Source organism: Annulohypoxylon truncatum (assembly GCF_022578515.1).
Source record: "Annulohypoxylon truncatum strain CBS 140777 unplaced genomic scaffold F4807scaffold_50, whole genome shotgun sequence".
Taxonomy (NCBI): Eukaryota; Fungi; Ascomycota; class Sordariomycetes; order Xylariales; family Hypoxylaceae; genus Annulohypoxylon; species Annulohypoxylon truncatum.
In genome coordinates, this window is record NW_025953836.1 from 104,703 (window position 1) to 122,398 (window position 17,696).

Below are 17,696 nucleotides of genomic sequence, written 5' to 3' on the forward strand. Positions count from 1 at the left end.
TTGACTCTGTTCTCTGGATAGGTAGTTGCTCTTAACCCTTTTATCACCTCTTATATCGCCCAACATCGTCTACATCTTACAAAGAATTGCTATTTTAGGTAGGTAGGTGAGGCGCCGAGTCCTCAATTATTGGTGCGAATGGGTCTAAGTATTTAAACCGACCACAATGAGCAATTCCTCGAGTCTACCTACCTACCTAGCTATCCTTGCCACCAACATACATGTCTGGATATTTCAATGTTATCAGAATGAGGTCTTTCTCGATCCTTCGTCATAAGGCTGTCTTTCCTCAGACTTTCCCAGACTTCGTCGGTACACCCATTGGCCACCTAATCAATGCCATTGGGACCACCTACAACCCGAGCATCTGGTGAGGTTCCCAATTCGACTAATGTCTTTGTAAACCGGCAAACCAACCACACGGGACGGCCCTGTCCCTGTCGATCAATTACAACAATATATTTGGCCTGATTGCCTCTTAAATCGCAAGGGCTAACATCCCGTATCCGACAAGCTATCACGAGTCTTTTAGTCTTCTAGCTCGCCGTTGGTCCCACGATATAAGGTCGTAAACGCCTCACCCATTCGATTCTCATAACATCCGATTGTACGGATAGCCGAGCAAAGACTTCTCACTATAAGAATATTTGAGATACCTAGAGACCCCGCCGCTAACGTGAATGGTTGTACAACGTGAGAAGTCGCGAAGTACGAGTGATGTAATCGCCCTCGTCAGCCTATCACGTCTGACCGGTGAGCCATCAATTCCCTGTCTTCACCTGGGAAAAGCCTGAAGCAAGGCACCTCGCTGATTATGGAAGAATACATATGCCAATTCCGTACAAGGATCCGCAGGAAACAATTAACCGTTAATTAACGGTTAATTTATGGTTCGAAAAAATAAACGTTTGGGAATGAAGAAACCACTGAGAAACCATCTTTTTAAATAAACGTTTATATGTGTTTTTATATTTGAACCAAACCTAAACGTTTGAAGATTCAATCGTTTATTTGAAGCTCGAGATGTACCTACACGGGAAGGCCACGGGAGCTAACGGGAGTAGGTGTAACGTTGGGACCAACAAGTAAACAGGTCAGGTCAGGTCAGGTTGAATCTATTCAGATCAGGCCAAGCAGGCCTTCTACGATATCTACGATTACAGACTTACCTCAGTTGCAGTATATCAACTGCAATACCTACCTGGCCACGCAGTTGAGCCTCACGAGTAAGTGAGCACTGCTAGCAAGTCAGTCTTGGAGTTCCTGGAGTTCCTGGAGACGATCCTGGTGGGTCCTGGATAGGTAGGTAGGTTTTTGAAGACTTCTTCAAAGACTGGACCTTGGAGCACTTGAAGTTTTGGAGAAGAAGAAGGCGTGTAAGTAGGTGGGTGGGAGCAAAGTCTTATATAGAGCTTGAAGGCAAGTAACACAACAAGATCAAAACAGTTAGACTAGAACGATTGGAATGGCTACACACACCTTAGGATCAAAGGTTCAAAGTATCAAAATGGCTACACACACCTAGATCAGGAGGTAGACCAGGATAGACCAGGATAGCTAGAATACCAGGACAGTTACACACACCTATTGAAGCTATTCCCAACTAGAAACGGTTGTTCAAAGTCAAACGTTTCAAGATATTTAACAATAAAATGCAAGTAATCGTTTAAATTTATAATCGTTCGGATAAGTAAACGTCAAAGTAAAATAAACCATATATTTATGGTTTAAATAAATAAACCGTTAATTAACGGTTAATTGTTTCCTGCAGGTCCTTGCTAAGTTCCGTCTCTACACATGTCTCAAGCCTCTTTGACGTCATACGCTAACTCGTACCAATAGGACTATTTTGTTACCTAGGATATGTGAATTCTTCTCTTTACCTCTCGTCCTATATTTATATCCAGGCAATTAAAATAATTCGATTCATTAGGATAGTAATAACACAGATAGTCGGGCTGTTCCAACTAGGTGTGGATGCCACGCCTTAGCAGTCAGCGAATCTGACATAAGTTCACGAATGTGGTTCTATGAACACTTAGTCGAGTTTCGCCGTTGTGAGCACCCAGCGGTTAGCACGGATAAGGCTCTAGCAGATCTCTATTCTCGCCCAAGACCATGCCATCAATAGGGCTCAGAAAGCGAACTTGGGACACATTCTTTTATCGTTCCCTTCACTAGTGCCTAGTACTAAGTAGAGCGACCGGTTCCGAGTATGTCAAGATGAGCTAAGCGGACAGCGACACGGTACACACATCGAATTCTCGGCACACTCGAGTCGGTCGTACCATCTTCCTAGGTATTTCCTATTATGACGATAGGATGCGTCGCTGGGCTATTTGCCTTGATCCGCCGGGGTGGCCAACATTTCCTACTTTTGGCAACTTTGGGATATGGAAGAATTGACATGCAGGTACCATATCTCCGATCCCACCGTTAACAGGACAACTAAGCGGTCTAGACAACGCTTCTGTTTTGGAGCTCATATGAATTTATTGACAAGTAACGTAACCCTCCACAATCGACTAAAAGAAATGGGCTGCGGAACGATTGATTTAAACACAGTCGTCTCGTCTCTCGAAATATGTATCGCCTTTGCGGAATGGAAGCTCCGAGAACTTGTCGCGACTCCTCTTCCGCCAGCAAGATTAACCCTCAAATTCTGGTAAAGGATCTCCCGTGTCTTAGCATGAGACCTTCAGCCGACATCCTAAGACTATGGCGTGGGGGTTTATCCTCCAATGATAGAGCTCGGTATCCGTTCAGGAGCTGAGAATATCAGAGCATTCTACGCTGTACATAGAAGATTTACCCATGACTGATATGCATACACTGGAGGATTCAACAACCCGAACTCTCTTCGATTGAGTTTAGCTGACCCCGCGGAGACCACATTCGCTACCACGGGTTGTACAAGAAACTAGTCCCGATTAGTTCCAATTTCACCTGATCGGGACGACGCGAATCTTCGAGGCGTTCTTGGCATCAGCCTCGCGAAATTCAAGGGGTCCAGCTAGGGTTTCAATCGCAGTGCTAGGATTATACCTCCGCCGACGTAAGGGTTGAGACGGTCCCTGTGTCAAGGAGCTCCCTCAGCCTTGTGTGCTATGGCGCCAGGGACATTTCCTTCTGTTTTATGTTTCCTTTTCTCCCCTCTATTATCTAGACGATCCTCGTTTATGATCGTCTGTCCGTTTCTTTCCCATTGTTCATTAGATTAGTACGGTGTTGCTGGTGTGGCCTAATTTCAGCGATTTTTATTTTTTTTTATTTTTCGTTCATTGACGCTGCTATTTGGCTGTTCATATTATTTCTCAAAAAGAGCGATAGTTCAAGATGTTTTCAAGCTTAACTACGAAACTGGCGATGAAGAAGGTCGGGTTGTCTAGCGATGCTCTCGATTTCTCTTCATCAAAACCTAGCAAACCCAGCGATGGTTCCTTGCCTGGTCTCGACGATCTGGAAGAGCCAAGTTCTGGGTGGCCAGCGTGGATGAGTACTAAGAAACTCCCGCTCACAGCACAGGCCTGGTTATCGCCCGTGCCTCCACCAGTTCCCATCGCCGAATGCCCTAAGCCCGGAGACCTGGCCCCTCTAGACCGAGATCGCCAGCTCACCTTTGGCGGCGGAAAGCCCGTTATAGTGCTCTTCCTGCGTTGCGTCGGATGTGCTTGTATGACTTGCCCCCACCGCCACAATACCACTGCATATCTTTTGTCGCTAACCACACTGAGTTCACAGTCGCACAAAAATCCTTCTTGGCCTTCCGAGACCTTGCAATCAAGAACCAAGGCAGACTCACCTGCATCGCGGTGTCACATTCCTCGCGCGAAGCGACGTGGAAATGGGTTGACATGCTGGGCGGCGCGTGGAACGTGGAAGTCGTCATCGACGAAGACCGCGCCATCTACGCCGCATGGGGGCTCGGCCTGTCGAACTTCTGGTACATGTTCAACCCCACGACGCAGGTACAGGGCTGGAAGGAGAAGGGTTGGCTCGGTATAAAAGTGGCGAACTCCCTCCAGCGGACGGGGACTCTGAAGCAGGACGGGACAACCAAGGATGCTACTAGTGCCGCTGCCGCGGGCGTGGGAGGCGCGCCAGGGGCAAGCGAGGGGCCGTCAACGGCGCTAGGGAATAAGTGGCAGCAGGCTGGCCTGTTTGCTGTAGATGGGAGAGGAACCGTAATATGGGCCGCGAAGGCTCTGCGCGCGGACGATTTGATGGATTTAAATGCCGCTGCCGCGTCGCTTGGTTTTTAATCACAAGCCTGGGTTAGACGCGACGTAATGAGTGTATATGTCACGATATATGTTGGTTATGGACGAGATGGAAGGTGGAAGGCATGTTGAAGAAAGGGAGGCTTTCGGATTCTAGTCTACATGGAATGGATACCCCTGGCCAAACTTGGCCAATGACACGAAGAGACTTCTTTCTCATGAGCGATTGTTTTATGGTGTGTGTCCTTGACAAGAACTGATAGTATCTCAAGTTAGCCGTCTGAATTGATCGTCATTTTCACATAAACGAAACCAGTGAATTTACGAAGCTACGATGCTTCTGATGGGTTGGTATGAACTCTGAAGTATTTACCTCCGGTGTGACTTTTTCACTGGATCATATCTTGAAAGTCTGGAGTAACTTGAGCGTAGAACATTACGAGAAAAAGCCTCGATTTGCAACAATCCGAAATTAAATCGACAGCACGCTCTTCTCGACATGACACATGTATATATGTATTATATATCGACCAGTGAGCCAACAACACAGGAAGTGGTGCTTCATGCAATATGGAAATAAAAGCTAAGAGAGGCTTGATCAAAGCCCTTTATTCGTGTAAGTCAAAGTCAGTTACCGCTTAGCCACCTCCCAGACCCATATGGTTCGTATAATGATGACAACACATCCAGTCAATATGTTGTGATCTATTTATAGGTAAACTAGGTACCGTGTCATCCCGTAGGTCTGACTTCAGACTCGAATACCCTCCAATGCATAAGGACGTTTGGAGAATCCCTAATTGTATAAGTACCGAGATGTGTATGAGGTTCATTCGATTATTAGGCCATCTACCAGTTACACGAGCCAGGCATATAAGACATCTAATACTGTTAGGTAAAAACCAAATAAAAAGAGTCTCACCCATTTTAGTGACTTCCACAGGAAGTCCTTTATTGATTACATGCATCCAATATAACAGCCAATCATACTTGGAGGACGTAAGAGCCCCTTTCAAATGGAAGCTCTTCGCTCTTTCTCCTCTACGTTGGTATCCGTATGTACCTCCCTAGTCTTGAGGGAACATTCCTTACTACTCAGACCCTCTGATGACATTAGACTTATAGGCAAATCTGAACACAGTGATATTCCATCCATTCAAATCAGTGAGACTTTGGAGCTTCAGCGACTATGAAAGGATCCCGTAGCTCAAGTGATTAGAGCATCACACGAGAGTGTGCAGGTCGAGAGTTCGAGTCTCTTCGGAATCATCTTCACCCTCCTTTTTTTACCCCTTGCAGGTACCTATTTCACTTTTTTGATAACACCCCTTTCACTTGCAACCCCCGTATTACCTACGTCTCTTTCTCTAGCTACCTAGTAGATAGAAGATTTGAACAGAGATCGTGGTAATCGGTATTTTACATGATGCCATATATGACCTACGGGCGCTCTTCATCAATGATATCAGTCACCCCCTATTATAACCATCTCCCCTTCCCATAAACTACCTATCAAATATTACACTTTGCTTTGACTACGTCCCCCTTTTTTGCTCACCTGAATCCTATTCAAGACCAAACCAATCTCAGCCACATCTCCAATTGTTGCCTGTTAAAAGCAATTTACGCACCGAATGTTCAATGCGCACTGAACGCTGCCACATAACCCAAGGAATAACAGAGATAGCTATATTCTCAATAATAGTTAGCCAAGCTCGTTGGAACCCGTAGGAAAATTCAAATAAGGCGTTATCTCCAAGTTGGATGAGGCTCCCGGACTGAAGCTTTCAACTTGGTAGTCATGGTATGCAAATCACATCAGACTATTCTTAAGGACTTCCTCAACAAGCTTCATGGATAGCTACCTCTACTTACAGTTACGGCATATACTTGTCAGTATCGAGAAACAGACAACAATATCGAGTACAAGCGCCATTTCATCTTATACCATCTGTTCATCACATCTTCACCCGATGGTTTACTTCCTAAACATTCACCACACATACACACACTCACTCACTCACAAGATCACACTTGGGAGAACCCATCAGCATAAGCTCAGGGAGAAAACGAAGAAGTACAATGCCAAGATATTTGCCAGTTTCCTTTTGCTGCTGCCTTTGCTGATGCCGAATCGATGTGCCAAACTCCCTGATGCGGACGTGCGTGACTCAAACACAAACATTTCCCCCTCCCCTTCCAGCCTGATGCTTTACACCCCGTGTAATGAGAAGAAGAAGAAAAAGTAAAACCTGGGATAAAAAACGAGAAGCCCCCCTCCCTCCCCTCTACGCGCGCGAAACACAGCCTTCTTCCATTAACCGGGTCCTTTTTAATTTCAGAGAATGAAAAACACCGCCATGCCACCCTTCCCCAGAAAAACACCCCTTCAGTAATTGTGGATATCCCTTCTTTCGCAATAGGATGAGATCTGAGCTATACTTCCCCTCTAGCAGCAACGTCACCTCGACCACACCTTAGATGTAAGCAACCTCGCAAAGACGGTAAAAAGTTGAGGACAGGCTACCAGTCTTGGTCCGATAAACTTCACGCCAATATCAGCGGAGATGACCTGCAACTCTCCCCATTGGCTGAATTGGTCACGGATATTGTCGTACAAGAACCGTGAAGACCTCCTGATGCAGCATCGATCCAGTAAGAAGTTCGACTAGTGGTGAGCTGAAGTATCGAGTGAAGTATCGTATTTGCGGAATAGGTCGTAGAGGTCATCGAATGTGCCGATCCAGATTGTTGATAGGAGACCGATCTTTAAATGCTAGTTTTCGTAACGGAGTTGAAGGGAAAAGAAATCCGTGATGAGTGGGTCAAGGTACGCAACCTAGGATTAGAATAGGTGTAATGGGGAAGAGATTGCAACCGCAACCAAAAACGCAGATCACCCTATGCCCTTGTATCCCTGCCGTACCGTTCCGTTACCAGAAAATGGCCTATCCTCTTTTCGTATTTCTTTCCGCCCAAACCTTTGCAGGTATCAATAAGAGAATAAGACCTCTTATATATCATTCTTGCATAGGTGTCATGTGTATGGTCTCAAGTAGAAAGTGACGATGATGTGCCAGGGAATAGAGAAAGGGTCGAAAAAAGGTATCGTAGGTCGAGAAAGAAAAAACAGAAACGCAACGAACTCCGAACAGAAAAATGTTTTCCACCCCTATTTTGCCAAATCTTTGTTTCCATGTCGTCAAAGGCCTGAACACCCATTGCTCATGCTGGATATACGCATCCCTCGCCTAACCCAACCAACCTGAACACCGATTTTTGTGCTGATTTAATCATCATAAGATTTCTCTGCGCCTTTCCAGCATCGGCCTTCCCTTTCAAAGCATGCCCCTAATAGCTCAATCATCAAAGGGTAGGCTTCAATTCGGGCGTGATGAGCGTAGTCTTGGTTCCTAACCCCAAACGCTCGCCTGAACTCCCAAGTTTGACTTATTTCCCCAGACACCTGAACGGCTGCCCCATCCGTTGTATCCGTCCGCCGCGGCACTGGGCGGGTTAGAAGGAGCTCCGGTGGTCGAAACGCCCTGGCTCGCATCCTCGCCATTACCCGAAGCGGAAAAGCCGTGACTTAAAGGAGACGGGAGGGGGGTTGTCGAGCGCTTGTTGAGCGCTGGGTTGGGTGCCTGCGAGCTTGCCGATGGACGCGTGCCGATAGGGGCTACTGCACTTCCGCCTTGAATTGACTTGGAGGCACCTCCCACTCGAGGAGGAGAGCCACCAGTCGGAGACGAGTTGCTGGTGCGGCTAGCCTGCTGGCCAACAGCGCTGTCAAAAATACCAATGTTAGTCGGGGGGTTCGACTGGGGGCTGGCGTTGCTGTTAGCACGGGATAGGCCCTGAGTCTCGGCAGACTGCGAAGCGCCTTCAGGAACATTAGGCGCGTTTGGCCGCCCGAAATCGTAGGCCATGGGAGAAGGACCGCGGTGACCGGAAGTACTGGTTGGCAAACCAGAGACCCCGACTCCAGGTCGGCCGACGCTGGACTCGTCCGAATAATTACCGTCGCCGCCGAAAAGTGCGCTACGCTGGCGTGCAATCAAGTCGCGGCGTTCGTCTTCGGACATACTGCCGGGGCTCAGAGCGCGATCAGGCTTGCTGTTGTAAGACAGATCACCAAGTACATCTGTTGATATGGGAAGTTAGCGCCAATTTGCGAAATATGACGATGTAGTAATTCGGCGCATCGTAACAAATTGAAATAGTGTTTTACGGGAGGTCAAAGAGGCATAATAGAAATATCGCGTGCGAAGCCGGGGGAGAAACATAGAACATGTTGACTCCGCCGAGTGAAACTTTTTTTTCTTTTTTTGAATTGCGACACAAGTCTCGTGCTATACAGAAGAGGGAGGCCTACTTCGGTTATATTGCTGCTCTTGATGATAGTTGCGAAGATCACGCTCCCGTTGAGCCGCCATCCTCCGCTTGGCCTGCATCATCTGCTCCGCCTCGTTGGAGCCGCGCGAAGGCTGGTGTCGTTGCGCAGCATAGAAGTTCTGCAGGTTGGGACCAGGATGGCCGGCGCGCGGGTCGCCAAACTCCAAGGAATGCGGTCGCGGACCATGCCCAGATGCAACTCGACCATCTACATACCAATTAGCACCTGTCTTCGCAAAAACTCCTCCAAGTTTTTTTATTATTTGTTTTCCAAGCACCCTAATACGCCTTGCCCCTCTTCCTACCCATGGTTGGAGTGAACTCACGTCGACCCTGCTGACCGTACATCTTCCCGCTCTTGATCAAATTATCGATGGCTCGTTCGACCTCTATTAATCAACAATGTCAGCATTAGAACCTAGTAGCGTGCCCGATCGTTATGCGCAATAATCGTCTCGGCCAGTGCTGGTGATGTGGATGCTTTCAAAAGATTTGGCTGCGCAATTCATCTTGCAACTTCCATTTCTCAAAATGCTTCCCTGTCGCGGAATTACGTACCCTCAATTTGGTAGGAGAAGGCGATCGATTCGACCTGGGGCGGGTTCGTGGAGTTGGTGCCTGAGATATCAAGGTTAATTTATAACGTTCTTCGGAACTTTAGTCGTTGGATATTGCCTGTCTGTTCTTACCAGATCGCGCCGGGGGTGGCGGAGGGGTCTGATGATCCCAAGTTGACTGCGATGGACCCGTGCCGGGCCATTGCGAATCTCCGTAGTACTGCTGCGACATACTGTCTCGGCGAATATTACTCAGTCCAATGCCTAGATGTTTTCCGTTCCCTAGCTAATTTCTTCACGCCCGGATGAAAGTGTGAAGGCAACCGTGGATTCTATAGGAGATTTAGGGTCAGCTTCGTCATGACTAAGTCCGACAATGAATAGAACAAAAGGTGCGTGTAGCGACGGCGACTGCAACTGCGACAGTATCGAATAAGGCGATAATTGGCGTCTTGTTTAGGAAGCGTGGTCTCGGAAACTTGAAGGCATGTCTTCTATTCGGGTCTGGTACGTTTTCTAATATTGATATATCCAGGCATCTAAATAGGTAATTATTTGATACAGGCCGGATTGGATATAAGGTTGTTGTTGTCCCCAATACCTAGGTACCCGACTAGAAGAATATTAAGTTTCGACCGTAGTTGCTTTGTAGTCGTGTAGTCGCTGCCATTTCATGTTCCGAGCGCGTCGACGTTAAAGCTTCGCCCTAAAAGTTGCCCGCGCGAGAGGGGGCGGGAAATAAAAAGGGCGAGAACAAATAATGGTAAAATCAAGTGGATTTAAAAAAAAATGTCTCTGGTTTCGCGACTTACCGAAAATCTTCAGCCCAAGTATTTTAAGGCGACACCTGTTTTGTTCGATTTGGCGACGGAATGCTCGCCAAAGTTCTATGAAGGAGAAAATAGGAAAATTAGAAAAAGTGAAAAAAGAAAAGACTGCACCACACAATTGCGCAGTACACACGCGACGGGGGGGGAGACAAGACGTGGGTTAGAAAAGGGAGGCGGCAACGGTAACGGGAGATGGCTACCTTCAAGTAGGTAGTAGGTAATTAATAGGAGTAATAAGAGAAATTATCGGAGGGACAGGTTGTAAGTTGATCTACCAGACCGGGTCAGAATGGGGGAATGGGAATGGGGGGGTTTAGGTGTACGCAGTACATACCTGTTTTATGTACGGTATGTATTGTACACTTTGTAGTGTACAAATTACCTACCTCCCACCTACACACAATACTTAAATACAACTAGAAATACAACTGATACTAGGGGTACTCCGTCTATAAGAGGTAGTACTTGCCTAGTACGGCTATGCTACTTCCACGCCCCCTTATTTTTCGCTTGCCAAAAAGGTACCTTTTGAGTACGACAAGTAGGAAGTCTCAGTAGGGACAAGTAGTGTATCGCGCGACGGGAGGAGAAAAAATTTAATGGGAGAAGGTCTCTTTCTTAGTCCCGTTGGTGTGGTCCTTTTTGAGCTCCCTGCTCCTGGCAGACCTGGGTTGGTTGGACTGACGACGATGGTGAATTTTTTAATGGGGCACAGATTAGGTAGTATCTAACTGGCCGAATCGTGGTTGGCCTACAATTTTTTTTTCCTTCGAGACCTCTTTTTTTCTGATCTTGTAAGGTAATTGTCTGTTCCCTGTAGGGAAATTCTCTAACAAGGGCCTATCCTGATGAGGTAAGGTGGTAGGACAACATGAAGATACGTGTGGAGTACATAAGTAAAGGGACCTAGAGTTTCAAGGTATTGTACATGTGCTTACTTCCTAAGCTTAAGCTTTACCTGAATCAACGGGTACGGTTTGTCTATTAAGCTTCTATTTAACATTATGATCTAAGTTTGAACGGTTAAGTAATCGATTCAAATACCAAATAGAAGTAACAGCAATGCCGTTGCTTAGGTGGGCAGTCATTGACCAGAATATTTCATTTTAAAATATAAAGTTGATTCCAACGTTTCAATATAACACGATGTAATCATTATGTAAGTAGATAGAATGAAGCATCTATAAGTAATCACGACGTTATACGTATAATACTTACCTATTTACAGCTGTTCTAATCATTGTTATATTGTTATATCAAAGTAGCATTGTTTTGAACGTTGGAAGATATAATCTTACATTTGAGTTGCAAATTGTGATTGTCATAGGACTTCGAAAAGCTTCGGTGTATTTGCAGTTTCCTCAACCCCTGGATTGGTTGAGATCTGTTCAAATATAAGTGGTTTATGCGACTGGAACTATGGGTTAGTAGTTGATATGCGTTGGCAGATATGAAGCATTCAATGTTCTTGTCTATTACTAATTTGCCTAGATAAGTCATCAGAACCTTTCTAGTACGACGATGAGAAGATTGAACGAATACATATATTATTGCGTAGTACCTTGTGCTTAAAGACACCTACCTAGTCTTTTGCACTATTCAAACAAATGCTGGAACGGTCAAAGCTGAGAAGTAGCACCGTTACCGGCTTCCTTAGAATATGATTGCAATATACGTGGTGGAGGTACAGAGAGTTACAAGGTCATGCCTGTTAGTAATCAACGGGAACCAGGATCTATTATGGGTCCATAAGCACACAAGTTGGAAACATGGGTGGATAGGATAGATGGATGTCTTTAGCGACTTCCACCTTTTCCATTACAGCACGCTAGGTATGTAGGCAGTACTTACATATAGTGTATGTATGTACCTAGATACATGTATTGTCCCTTGCCAACGATTTTACACTCGTCACCTTGCAGATATTTTACATCAACCGAATCCACCATCATCCAATGTCCTCTCATGTGGCCATCGTACTAATAAGTAAGTAAGCTACCGATTTAGTATAACGCTCCGCATGTTGGATGTTGTCCTCCCGTCGCCACTTACTTCAGATATAATAAATCGCAGACCATCAGGAAGTGGCTCAAGGAGACAGAGATCGATAATCAACCCTACTAATTAACCCCAGCTGCCCAGGTATCTAGTAATAAACCCCCCAAGGCTCAAAAGGCTGAGAGCACAGATCACAAAGTCAAGGCCGGAGTTTATTGCCGTCTGAACCGTTGTCCACCTTCACCTGGCACACCATGTCGCTTCGTTTGATTACCACGACCCCCACCGGCGCCCACCAGTTCTCTCTAGTCCTCTCCACATAGGCAAAGGACGAGGCAGGGGTTTTGAATCTTGTCATCTTCTTATGGAAGCCTCCCGTCTTGTCTCGGGTCGCATCTTGGACCCTGCGACCCGTTGAAACTTGCGGCTCCAGGTGCGTTTCAAGCTTCAAATCACCGTCAGAGTCCTTACTACGCTCTATTAAACAGCACGAACCTCGTCTCGACTTGACCGCTTTACACACCATGCATGTCTTGTCTATTTCTTTTAGCCCATGGATAGCCGGGTATAACTAATACGTACTCGTATTATCAACACTATTAGTCGAAGATTCGTTCTCACAAGTCTCTTATCGCTAAATACCTCGCAACATCTGTGCATACCTACCTACGATTATTGAGGCTTTGGATTTCTATCACTTCAATTTTGATGCTCCTTCATCGTATCTCGCATACAATTGCTTGAGAAAGGCCCGGGGACAGCTCCGGCGTAAAAAGAATATTCGATTTCGCCCCCTACGCAATACGCTGTTGTTACACGTGGTAGAGGTCGTCACGTAACATTGTCCCGCCTTGGATGATGAGTCTCCGTATGGTGCAAGGGTGTCCACAAATACCCTCCTCGCGGAGCGGATTACCGCCAGTTTATACCGGCGTAGAAACGTCGCACAACCGTCAAAGCCCGCGAGCCTGCACATACACGTAAGAACCAATAGTCACAAGGACCGGCTTTGTTGGGATTGATACGTACAGAAGGTATCAACATACCTCGGATTCCTTGTTTGGCATCTCGGACTCGATAGTCTTTAAGTAAGTAACAGAACCCTCTTTATACGGCGAGCCGAGCTGGGCGAACCATGCTCCAATTTCCGTTCGGTTCAGCATTTCCGAGGCAAGGTAAATTTTCCCGAGTTCGAATCTTGCCCTACGGCGCCTCAAATCTCGCGCATGCGTATACCCCTTGCTCGAAACCCAGGTAGCCTCACGGATGAGATCAACATCCTGGCAAAAACAGTAAGCGACAATTTGCTTGAACTACGTACATACACTAGAAATGTACAATATATATCTGTACATATGATTCCATTTCACCAGTCCAGTTTCAAATTAGAAGGATGAGGCCTTTAAAGGACGGCTAGTTAGTCTTCTAGACAGATGTTGATGATATACCATCTTTGTCTCTCACCGTCGTCTAGTTATGAGACAAGACACGACAACACACCATCAACGCTTTTTCTGCGGTAGATATGGGGGGAGTAAGAGTGCTGATCCTAAAGGAGCCAACGGTCTACGTGGGCTTGGCATCTCGCAGGTTTCAAGCAGGGGTTCCTATGCACAATTGACAGTCCAGGTCAATTAATAGCAAGGGAATTGTCAAAATAACGTGAGATTTGATAATTCAATTAATTGTGTAAAGAAAATTCTATCTTCTTCATCCAAGAGATTATGGCCAAGACTAACTGCAAAATCTTCAATGGTCTCCATATCGTGTCTCAGAGGAGATCACGTGAAAGCCAGAGATTTGAAGGCATCAAGGCATCAAAACACACGGACCACCTGATAACACTAAAATTATGAAATTGTATCTGACAGGAATCCATCCACCATCTAACCTCACGTGGAGGAACAACGCCAAAATTTCCACCCAGAGATGTGGTTCATCAGTGTAACAGCTACCAGAGAAAACGCACAATGCATTCATTCAATACAGGAGAACCAAGCAGAGGATAGTTGTATTAGCTCGCCACGGCCGAATTCCGAGGGTATGGGTAGCCTAGGTTTTAGACTAAGCAGGCTTGCCATCAATATATCTACAGATATTCTAGAGTTTCCGTTCCCCCAACCTGTCTACGTACCTGTCTAGGTGCATTATCGAGACACCGTGGTCGCGGAGTCGTGCGGACTTGAATTGGAGCACCAGACTATCAAAGTCCCGCAGACAAATAGTACATCTTTCAACAATTCTGAAGGGCTCTGGTTTGTCCGCCTCCATCCCAGGTATCTTTATTTTCCCCGCTAAGCGCTCTTAGCGACGATTAAATTCAACGTTCGGGGGCTTTCCAGAAACTAGCTTGTTCAGTGGCTCCAAATACCCGAGGCTACCAAATTGTGGGATGGCCCGTCGATTTGGCCACTTGAATAGCATTCTCACTGTCATCGATTAATGAATGGCCTGATCGATTACAAGGTTCTTACACAGTACATTTCGAAAGTCAAGGTGACCAGCAAAGAGGGTCTCTTCGGCGAGCCGATCGAAAAGGCCTGACCGTCCTTTTTCTCCATGAGCTTCCTGAATTGGCAATCTGCTCCTTTCGGTTCAATGGCGCTCGCAATTCCTTGGACCTCCACAACCCCATACCGCTCATCCTAGTACCCCTGAGGATAGTCGACTTGGATCGCGATTCCAAATACCACTCTCCAAAACTGAAAATCCGATGTCCATGGCATCGCTGACACCGATGCCTATCACTTCCTAACTCTTCTTGAATTCAAAGACCCAGTAAATCGCTTCCCATGGACTCGGTCTACTATTAGATCTGCGGCGTGAGAGTTTATGTTGATAATTAAGGAGGATGAGTTAATCTAGTAGATTTGTAGTTTAATGTAAAGATCTTCTACTCACACGTCAGCAATTCGGACATTTCTTTTCTCCCTTGCAAGCCATTCCTAGGTATCCAGTCAGCTAGGTTCGGATTCGGCCGAGTAATATAAAATCTTCACGATATTTTTAACGCAGAATTTATAAATTCAAAGGATCCAATCCGTATCAGCTTCAGTGAGAAAACAGTATGCATATTGTTAAGGTTTTCTTCAGGATACCACGGCTATCTCTATTGCATTTCCACGGACTCGGTATTCTCTCATGCACTTCATCAAATGCATATGATCTGAGAATGGCCTAGGATGTCCCAAACGTTGCCTCATTCAATCTATAGCTCACACTTGCTTCCACCTACAATCATGATGACGCTATTATTGATTTATTTCCATGGTCAGAGACTTGCTCTCTAAATCCGAACAACACCATAGTTTAACATTACGCTGTGTGTAAGATTGTTATTACATGTACGTAGATCAGGTCGGCAGGCAGGTGATATAAAGGCCATCTAGCATTTTACCATGATCTCTGTTAACTTAAAGCTCTTGCATGCAGCTGCAAGCGCTTCTTACGTACGTTCATGTACAAAACTGACTAGTAGCCTGGACTAACTTCCTAAATTTTGTTGATAGCCTATCCAGTAATAGGGAGCGCTGAAGCTTTTCCGTTGATAGCAACGATGGACCCCCACCGCCCGATCTCTGGGAGATTTCCTCTTTGTCCTCTTGGTCATCATCCAGCAAACAGGGCTTCCCCGCCTTACTGTTCTCCTATAAGATGCAAATCATGCCCGTCACCCTTCTAGTGATGACATCGACAATCTCTACTAGATAGCAGTCAAATTTGGTAGAGGCAACAAAAGAATCATCCACGGTTTTCTGCTAGATGACGAAGCATCTTCATATCCTATTGGCCATGGAATATACGATGTCAGCAAGGCAGTCGTCAGATACCATATTCTTACCGTCGGGCCTCACAAAGATCAAATCAGTAGCTAGAGGGTTACATGTACGTGGAAATTGGCCCAGAACACATCCAGCCGAAGAAATTCTTAGATGTCTGGCGTCCCAGTGAGCCCGGACACCTATTCCGGACCAGCACTTCAGGCACATTAGGGTCACGATATGTTTTAACACCGGATGTTATTGGTAAGACCTCAGGCACGTGCTTCAACTTGCATCCAACGACTTGCGTAGGACTGGCTGCCAAGATCTTCTGGAAATGTCTCGGTGGATCCTTTCCTTCGATTGAATCGGTTACCAATTGATGCAGTCGATGGCATATACCAGTCCCTTTTTTTCCTTTTCCAGCTGATCCGACAGGCTATTCTGCATCTGCTTGAGGCTTACCTCTGGTCGATTTTTCATTTGCCGATAAATCCCTCCGCCGGATGAAAGCTTATCGTGCATATATGTAAGTGTCAGCTGCGGTTAGTCTGTAGAACGTCGTGTGGCAGCCTTGTTATATAACACCTGGAATATCACCACCCCTTAAACTACCTACCTACTTAGCCTTGGAATGATAGAACACTAAAATATAATCCGAAGTCACCGTAAAATCGGGTTACCTAAATTAGACGCGGCGTTACTTTCACATCTACATATATCAACTTTGATACTACCGCGGACCTTACATGCCCCTTTTCGAATATCATGTCATATCATCAAGATCTTTGAAGTCATCGACAATTCATAACAAAGCTTCATAAACTCAACATAAAACGACACGCATATTGATTTTATCAAAATGTCTTCACATAACTACCTATATATATGACCTTCATTGATTCAACTCAAGATTGTTACTTCCAAGATTTGCGGGTAACTAGGCACGCCCTGTTAATGATGGATACCTAGGTACACTTTCATCCTTTTCATCGAATAAGTATCATGAGCTTGCTCTCCTAGATAGTTACCCAAATAAGAACAACCGAGTCCTTTAGATACGGCGTTTTGAAATAGGAGGCAATATCAAACTTCTTACTAATTTGATTAATTAGCATGTCTGACTCCCGAGTCCTATTATGTCTCCTGCATATTGGTAGCAACAGGATGCCTCTGAGCCTACTCGTGGCAGTGCCAAATTCTATCCTAAGAGAATCTATTAATGCCACCTTTCAACGAGCAATATGTCGGAAACTTTCCCTTAGTAATCTTGAAGTGGTCTTCAATGCCAAAGGTCGGCTTGAACATAGGTAGCCATAGAGTCGACCCGATCCGCCATCCCTATTCTCGCGTTTATGGGATTCACCGAGGTAAGAAACGTTCTATGAAGCAAATAGTAGTTACAATGAAACCTAATGTCCCACCACCGATGAGTTGTTCCATGACGATATATGGCTATCAAGCCACCTTACTTCCATACAATATGCCCCACCTCGATTATCACATCTACTACCTAGTAACTACCTATGAAGAAGTACGGATGGCCATGAATGAAAACATATATATAGCTATGTACGTAATAATTTATCCTTGGAATGATCACTATACATATAGCGACATTAATGTTTTCACCTTCCAGATATCGAGTGTTAAAAGACATGGTAAGATGTAGACAATCTTTCCCGACAGATCGACAAGCATCTTATCCCCCACAAACGCCACTTCAAGCTAATGCGGCGTGTTTAAGCCCATCGAGCCTCGAAACTTGCACGTGGCGTCCTCGTGGATTTTCAGCTCGACTGGAAACTGGTCGGATAAATGTGTCTTTATTTTAAGCCATAAAGAAGTTGACGTATTGGAAAGAAGATACGGGGGCCGACCGATGACATTTTACGTTACGGAATCATATCGATATCGCCTTTCCCCTGGCAAACA

The 17,696-nt window shown here is 45.7% G+C and overlaps 2 protein-coding genes and 1 non-coding gene across 3 annotated transcripts; 2 read left to right on the top strand and 1 right to left on the bottom strand.

Annotated features, from left to right (window-relative positions):
• Positions 1–3,003: 3,003 nt before the first annotated feature.
• Positions 3,004–4,532, top strand: F4807DRAFT_314886 (uncharacterized protein). Its single transcript, XM_047995112.1, has 2 exons — positions 3,004–3,673; positions 3,742–4,532. Exons 1-2 carry the CDS (start codon positions 3,337–3,339, stop codon positions 4,260–4,262), a joined length of 858 nt encoding a protein of 285 aa, XP_047849394.1. The 5' UTR covers positions 3,004–3,336; the 3' UTR covers positions 4,263–4,532.
• Positions 4,533–5,416: 884 nt separating this feature from the next.
• On the top strand, positions 5,417–5,489 carry F4807DRAFT_t148. The gene has a single exon. It is a non-coding gene; the product is annotated as a tRNA-Leu (tRNA).
• A 2,144-nt stretch (positions 5,490–7,633) lies between these two features.
• Positions 7,634–9,404, bottom strand: F4807DRAFT_454356 (uncharacterized protein; the record flags this gene model as incomplete). Its single annotated transcript, XM_048000569.1, has 5 exons — positions 7,634–8,364; positions 8,596–8,823; positions 8,942–9,004; positions 9,174–9,233; positions 9,305–9,404. 5 exons carry the CDS (start codon positions 9,402–9,404, stop codon positions 7,634–7,636), a joined length of 1,182 nt encoding a protein of 393 aa, XP_047849395.1.
• Between the last annotated feature and the right edge of the window lie 8,292 nt (positions 9,405–17,696).

Bases quoted from the DNA above. Each gene is read 5' to 3' on its own strand.
- F4807DRAFT_314886 (XM_047995112.1), top strand. From the start codon at position 3,337: ATGTTTTCAAGCTTAACTACGAAACTGGCGATGAAGAAGGTCGGGTTG. The intron at 3,674-3,741 runs GTATGACTTGCC...CTGAGTTCACAG, and splicing joins GCGTTGCGTCGGATGTGCTT to TCGCACAAAAATCCTTCTTG.